The following is an 8,014-nucleotide window of genomic DNA, read 5'->3' as shown; positions in this document are numbered from 1 at the left end:
GGTCAAACGGGCCTAGGGCCGGGCCATCCGGCGCAGGGGCCGGTCCAACCGGGCTACAGGCTGGACCGTCCGGTCCAAACCGGGCCGAGCGCCGGGCAGTGACCGGGACGGGTCTTGGTCGTGCAGTACATGCCCCCGGTTGCCACTGGAGCAGGAGCCGGTGCGCACCAGGGCATCCGCTCCACAGCCCGGTCCAACCGGGCGTGAGGCCGGACCAGTCCGGTCCAAACCGGGCGGCAGGCCGAGCCAGCACCGGGCGAAGGTGGAAACCTTACTGGATGGTGCCCGGCTGCACCGGTCTAGGGGCCGGTCGGCGCCGGGTCATCCGGTGCCAGGGCCGGTCCAACCGGACCACAGACCGGCCTGAGGCTGAAAAGCCTTTCTTCATTTTTGTCGAAGTGGGGGTCTCCCTTACCTTCTTGTTCCATTGATACACCATTATGCTTATTTAGCTAATAACTGGGAATAATCTCATAGACATGTATTAGTCCAGATACTCTAGCAACGGTGTCATTGTTACCAAAATAATGGATAAGGGTAAAATACCCTTACATATAGTATTGTAGTATCTTACGGTCTTATGATACTACGATGGCCAATTGATACATATCATGATGGTATCTTAATTTGATAATATCTTGTATCCTGATACGTATCTGGTATCTTTAAAATCTATATATAAAAGCGATGGCATACGATTTCACACCTATGCTAGACATATGCACTCTAAAGCGTGACAAATCTAAGAGTAAAAATTATTTTACGGCCTCAAGGTTAACTAAGTATTTAAACATTGCAACATCAATAAATTTGGGAGAGATGGATTTTAAAAATTGTCAACTAGCCATTTTTGTGTACCGATTGTCAAGGCTACTCAGCTTTTTATTTGTGGGTTCATAATTATTTATGTTTATATCATGCAGTGGATGAATCGATCCCTATTTATATTGTATTTATATACTTAAAATTCATATTAAATAAATTTAAAATTACTTGAAGTAATTTGTTAATATATATTCTTAATTAAAATATAAATCTCATAGTATCATAATACTGATGCTAAGAAAAAGATACTACCTATAGTACCAGTATTGACCACCTTGCTCAAAGCATGTCTAAATACCATCCATTAGTAAACACAATAGATGACCGGCCATTATATCTTAACAGTTTTGTGCTTGCCTAGCTAGTATCGTGAAATGTTATTCTTGAACTGACCAAGGGCAACGAGCAACTAGTTCGGGATAGCAAGACCAATCCGTCGATCACACTCCACCTTCATTGCTGTACAGCTGCACATTCTGTGTGTTTATAAGGTGCTAAACCCATACAACCGCATAAACATCGCGAGGCTAGACGAAAGATACGGCGAACACATAACATTTCAAGGTAGGACTAAACATCCAACAAATACATAACCTCCATCAAGAGGTGTCATGTACAGAACCACAGGCCTCGCGCACTAATCTCGAGCAAAACGAAAGGTAGTGCAATCCACATCTAGCAAATTACGGAGCCAGGTCTTCACGGTTCAGATATACTCCAGGAAAAATAGATACATATAGTACGTACGTAACGAAAGCGTAGTGTGCCGGCATGCCCTTCAGCAGGGTCCAGTCTTCTTGTTCTTTACCAGGTCCTTGCAGGCCGCAGCGAACTCCTTCTCGATGTCCAGAACGCTCTTCTTGGTCACCGCGCCGTCCTCAGCACCCTCGCCGGTTTGTGTCGCGATAGCAGTGGTCATCTTAATGGCATGGACCGCGTGGGCGTCTAGCTCCTGCACGACCCTGTTGATGTCGGCGAGGAGCCGCTGGGAGAGGCTGCGGTTGAAGTCCTCCCTGATGACGACGCGGAGGACAGCCACGTGCTCTGCGTCCGCAGGCATGGTGTAGGCAGGCACAATCCAGCCAAACCTCCTCAGGTTCTCGGAGATGTCGAACACGCTGAATTTGGAGCTGTCCTTGAGCCGGATGGCCACTAGGGGCACGCCGTCCTCTTTGGACAGGATGTCGAATCGCCCGGTTGCCTCTAAGCCCTCCCTCAGCGCGGTTGCATTGGCTTGGCAATTCTCCATGATGTGCTTATATCCCTGTGAACAAGTCAACACCAAAACAGCACTTATTAGGACTACTATTTCCGCGTCAACCATTCATGTAGATATTTAGTACACATGACAACTTCATCTTGGACAGAAATTTAATGCAGCTTGCAAATGAGGAGAATGAAGGTCGATGCGTACCTCGAAGCCTAGGCGTATCAGTTGATAGTATTGTGCAATGATCTGGCTAGCACCTGCATAATATACCCATCCTAACTTACATGTTGGAACATCACAAAGAATTCAAGCTGAACTAACGAACAATATTAACCTTTGGAGAAGTTCAATGTGAATGTGGGCTGATCTGTTCCCAGGTAGTTTATATGGAAAATGAGTTCTTCAGGCAAATCGTCTTTGCTTCGCCAGATGACCCATCCAACACCAGGGTAGACGAGGCCATACTTGTGCCCACTAACATTGATGCTCTTCACCAATGGTAGCCTGAAGTCCCACTCAAGCTCAGGGTGAAGAAAAGGGGCTATAAATCCTCCACTTGCAGCATCAACATGGATCGGCACATTAAACCTGAGTTAAGGGTACGACAGGACATAATATATGTTAGTTTTGTGTTGCACTGCTATACCATACCACAAAATGGCCATTATTCACTAGAAAATTATATTCAGAATTTCAAGGGAAATATGATAGTTTTTAAACCAACATTCAGTAGAACGTTGTAGACCTATTGCAGTTGCAGATAGGTAGTGAGGGATTCAAAGCTCTGGGCGGCAGTTAGGTCCTCCTTGGAGGGATGCAATTGTGAAGCGGAACACAACTCTTCCCTGAGCCTCTCAGTTAAGAAGAGCTGGGGTTTAATTTACAGGTGAGTTTGTTTTTAGGGGAATAATCCTGAAAATTCTTAGAACTCCACATGTGGACTACACCCAAAACGTCTCCTTTCAATCGGCCTTGACGATCATCTCTCAGTTCTCTCTTTAATCAAGTACTACCAAAAAATTCCAACATTTTTCCTTTGCAGAATCCAACACCTATTTTCAGAAATCATATGGTTTCATTACCAACAAGATTAAGCAAAGCCATGACATCCTAATCATGTAGTTTTGACTTTCCCGTCTTCCAGAAAACGTTGTAAGATAGTAGTATTGGCAATTGTATCCAGATATAGTGATTGGCATACAGAGAGAAAACTAAATCATATAAAACCTATGGCACCAGGGTAACAAATTGACATTGTTCCACTCAATTAGGATATAAATGAAGAACCTAATTAGGATATAATTTTCAACAGAAGAAATGCATACCCCGTTTTCTTGTTCTTTTCCACAAGCAGGTCATTCAATAGTTTAACATCTTCATACTCTCCAGTGAGAGTAGATCCCAAGATGGCTGCAACACATATAGTGTTCTCATCCACCATTTCAACAGCTTTCAAAGGATCCATGACATAGTATCCTTCAGTTAACTTGACCTCCTTCAATTCTACTTCAAAATATCTAGCAAATTTTTCCCAGCAAACCTACAAACATGAGAGGTTACTAGAGGCATGGTTCTGGTACACACAGTGGTAAAATCAAAGCATCCTACTGAACAGAACAACAAAAATACCTGAACATTTGCACCAGTAACAATGTTAGGTTTGTCATATGGCTTCCCCTCCTCCTTTCTTTTATTTGCCCACTTCCTCTTGAAGGCCAGGCCTGCAAGCATTATTGCTTCTGAGGATCCCACTGTCGCAACTCCAATTGCTGTCTCCTCCTCCTTGATTGGTGCATTGAACAGGTGGGCTATCATATTTACACAACGGTTCTGCAAATTACAAACTACCGATAAGCAAATGCATGTAATGCTTAAAATCAACAACTTCTCCATGCATTCCAATAAAGATGTATATCAATGTAACTGATATATATGAATAATTAGTAGCTGAATCCAATAACAAAACAATATCGATACGGCATAATAATAAACGTATTTGGCTGGTTTACAGAAAGAAGCTTTCCTCCAAAGGTTTGAAATAGGTTTTGCATAGCCACCAGGAATCACATAAAAATTTGTTTGCATTCATAGTCTCAAACAGTGTCAAAATAATTACGCCTTGGTGATATCTAAAGCGTAGAGATTTTTCTTTTTCGCGAAAATTCCACCGATATATTAATAATCATCAACAGTAGTACAAACATCCCAAAAAGTAATAAAAATTACAAATATGTATTTGGACGTGCCCAACTTGTAGACTCAACCAGACCATTGTGGAATGACTGGAAACCAAAACCATCCAACATAAAGTGGGCCAGGTTAGTCCAAAACCATCCTTGTCAGTTGTCACGACTATCAGTTTAGCGTTGCTGAAGCAATGTATTTGGCGGTGACAAACGCTGTGCATAATCGAGAAATTACTGTTTGAAGAAGATTGACATGCCAGTGGATCACAAACAGTTTCTATTTTCCATGACTGAGCAAAAGTTAGGCTCTGACTGTGACTGGGATCAGGTTATCCACAGCTCTCAATACGTTTTCTTATTCAGTTTATTATGGATTAAACCTGAAAACAACGGCTACAGTGCATAGCTAATTAATCTGTCGGCATGAGTATATCATGGAGATTTATTGATTTTATTTAAATTTAAAAAAAAATACACTGAGAGCTGACGGCAGACGCCTTCGTCCAGTAGCCTCACTCGGGAGGTCGGCATGGATCTCTGCTCTAACGAAGCAGCACAAACAGAACAGAGCGGATTAGCGCAGCAAAGCACAGCCGGAGTTAGTATTTCCGCGTGCCAATTAAATCGCCCAAATGCTGGGACCTCGTATCCTTCTATTCTGGGCATGTTCGGGGTACTGCAAATACAACTACTCCAAAAAAATGTTGGGTATTTGTCCCCTTGTCCCTCCCCAATTGGGAAGAAGAGACATGGCGAGACGTGCAAAACAGAAAAGAGATGAAGAAAGGGAGGCGGATCCCGGACCTGGAGCTCTGTGGTGACTGGGTACTCGTCCATGTCGACGTAGTTCTTGTTGACGGAGTCCATGATGAGCTTGCCGACCTCGGGCTCCATCCAGGTGGTGACGAAGGAGGCGAGGTTGAGGCGCGGGTTGCCGTCGAGCATCAGCTCGTCGCTGATGATTTGGTACGCCGCCTCCTTGGGGATCGAGTTCTCCGGCATCCGGTACCTGAAGCAAGAAGACGATCGAATCAGTGAACATTTCGCCAGATCGGCCTGCCAGCTGGCCCCGGTCGCCGGATGGATGGATGGATGGGCGAGCCGTCACCGCGGGAGCTCATCGCGGACGTAGCGCGACGAGAAGGTGGAGTAGGAGGACTCGCCCGCGCTGGAGATCACCATGGCCGCCGGCGACTAGGCTCTCCGCTGCTGTGCAGTGCACGCGAGACAGGTGGAAAAGAAAAGATCGGGGGTTCTCCTGGGGATTGGTGTCACACCGACGGTGTGTGTGGTGGTTCTTGTAGTAGTGGAGTGGTGGTGGTGGTGGTGGGGTGCTACTGCTAACAAAATAATGCAGCAACGGGCAGCTGGCTTAGCGTAGCGGTTAGCCTGATTGTCGATTGCTATTACCGGCAAGTGTGGAGGAGAGGAGGAGGGAACTGACCGGGGGAGCTGGTCGCGGACGTAGCGGGTGGCGAAGAAGGTGGAGTTGAGCGGCTCGGCCGTGTCCGCGGCGGTCGCTGCCACAGTGAGAACCATGGTTGCTCGCGGTCGCGGTCGCGGCTTGCACGGCGACAGTGACGGCAGGTCGGCCGCGCGCGGCGAAGGGAATCGGCCGCGAGCTCGAGGAAAGGTGGGATGTGTGGTGGCGGCGTGCTCTCGGTCGAGGCCGGGGCGGAGGGAGGTGGATGTGGGACGGGAAAGGGGCCGGACGCGGCGAAGGAACGTTCCTTTTGTTTAGTGTGGCGAGGCCACACACGTATGCGCGCTCCCTGGCACGCGTCGGCGAGCCGAGGTGGTTCTACGTGGTGAGTTGGCCAGACGATAGCGAGCCCATTAATTAGAGAATCCTGCCCGCGCGGTGGATTGCCGCGTGTCAGTTCACTGGTCTGTGGTAATGGTAACGATGGCGATGGTCAGGTATACATATTTGGGGTGTCTAAATTGTCCCTGCGCGTCCGTTTACATCGGTCCGTGAACGCTGAAATGGTCGATGGCAACTCCAGCGGCCCCACGCATTTCGTCCGGCGAGACCGGTATGTGAAGAGTAACAGGAAGAGATCTCTATTCTTCTAGAATGATGCGAAGTGCAAGAGAAAGAGATTTCTATTCCTCTAGAATGCTACTTGATATCATAGATTTTTATGGTAGATATGGTTGAGATATTCACATTCCTAGGTAGAATCGATATTTTGAAATTAGTGCCACATGTTCAAACAAATAAAACATACAAACTACAAAAAAATAAGTTCAAACTTTTAAACTAGCTACTTCTTCTTTGAAGGCCCCGCCTCGTCATCCTCACGGAGGCGCTTCTTGCTCGTCATCTCCTGAGAAGAGGTACGCGTCCGACGAGCTTGAGTCCCCCTCCGACGAGTAGTCATTGGGGTCGTCGTCGTTGTCTGTGAACGGATGTTGCGTCTATGCCCTCGCCCGGGCCCTTGCCTCCTTCTTTGCCGCCGCCTCCTCCGCCTCCAGCCGTGTCTACCTTGCATCTTCATCCTCTTCCTTTTCCTCCTCCTCGTCCTGGCCGCTATGGCCAACGTCGCCCCCCTCCTCGACCACGGCCTCCCCCTCCTCATCCTGCCCATCGTCGGTGAAGGCATTGACGAGGTGGATCCTCGTAATGCCCACCATGAGAGGTTTAGGGTTGACGGAATCCTGCAAGTTAGCATGAGACATCGGATACCAAACGTATAGAAGGCGAGATTTTACCTATGTTCGGGGCCTCGATGAGGTAAAACCCTTACTCTGCTTGTCTGATCTTGATTTACCGAAAAAAGATTACAATGGGGCAGTCGTTAGACTGCGTTGTGATGAACTTGTCGGAAGGCAAGGTTTCTAGGATTTGGTGCGTACGGGATTGTGTAGGATGATTTCGATGTCCTCCAGCAGGCTCTCTACTAGCCTTTATATAAGAGGCCAGGTCCCGAGAGTCCTGCTCGGATTCGACTATGTTACAATGAGATCCGATCTAATCTTTCTTTAGTCAATGTTTCCTTGTTTTGTCCACCAAGAATCCGTCTCCTTCTGCCTTTCCTTCATCACAACTGACGAATTGATCCATCATGGGTTGCAATGATCTTTATGAATCCCTTGTTGGGTCGAAGGAGGTAGCCCAACGTTGGGTACCCGAAGGGTAATGTCCACATCAATATCCCCCGAGTAACTGTCTGAAGCAAAGCTTCGGGCAGGGACTAAAGGTGTCTTCAACCGAACGTGTTGATCAGTCGAAGAATATTGAGTCTTGTGCTTGATGTAAGATTGAAATCGCCTGATATCGGGTGCACGAACATCGCTCCCGATGGGAGTAGCCCCCTAGTCTAGGGACGGATGCTTGCAACCGTGCGTAGACTTAAGTTGTACTACTCGAAGATCTTGTTGTCGATGTTTTTTGAACCTTCCTCTTCATCCGATGTTTTGAATGTATTGGGTCCTTGCAGACTTCGAGAGAAGCTGAATAATTTGACCATATGTAAGGGATAAAAGTAACGAGCCCAGTTTTACTTGGCGAACCGATATTGGTTAACTGCCGAAGCAAAACAGCGTTACCCTACTGTTATCACCAGAATTTGACCGGATCAGAGGTGGGCCGCGATTAAGATGGGCTTGAAGAATACATATGGAAGAAATACATGAATCGGCCTTGTATACAAAGTTTGGGCTAGTTTGCCCGTGTATCTGTAAATATAGTAGGATACGTGTCGGTTAGATAGAGTTTGGCTCGTGCCCGGTTGGGATTATTCCCACGTTAGAAAGTCTACGGACTATAAATATGCATCTAGGGTTTCTA

At 46.9% G+C, this 8,014-nt stretch overlaps 1 protein-coding gene across 1 annotated transcript; it reads right to left on the bottom strand.

Annotated features, from left to right (window-relative positions):
- Window positions 1–1,362: 1,362 nt before the first annotated feature.
- LOC124674525 (glutamate decarboxylase-like) lies at window positions 1,363–5,472 on the bottom strand. Its single transcript, XM_047210602.1, has 7 exons — window positions 5,330–5,472; window positions 5,026–5,230; window positions 3,665–3,865; window positions 3,361–3,575; window positions 2,370–2,623; window positions 2,240–2,292; window positions 1,363–2,089 (listed from the first exon to the last, which is right to left on the bottom strand). Exons 1-7 carry the CDS (start codon window positions 5,401–5,403, stop codon window positions 1,604–1,606), a joined length of 1,488 nt encoding a protein of 495 aa, XP_047066558.1. The 5' UTR covers window positions 5,404–5,472; the 3' UTR covers window positions 1,363–1,603.
- Between the last annotated feature and the right edge of the window lie 2,542 nt (window positions 5,473–8,014).

This window comes from Lolium rigidum, chromosome 1, assembly GCF_022539505.1.
Source record: "Lolium rigidum isolate FL_2022 chromosome 1, APGP_CSIRO_Lrig_0.1, whole genome shotgun sequence".
Taxonomy (NCBI): domain Eukaryota; kingdom Viridiplantae; phylum Streptophyta; class Magnoliopsida; order Poales; family Poaceae; genus Lolium; species Lolium rigidum.
Note: the sequence above shows the minus strand (reverse complement) of the source record. Positions and strands in the feature narration are given on the sequence as shown.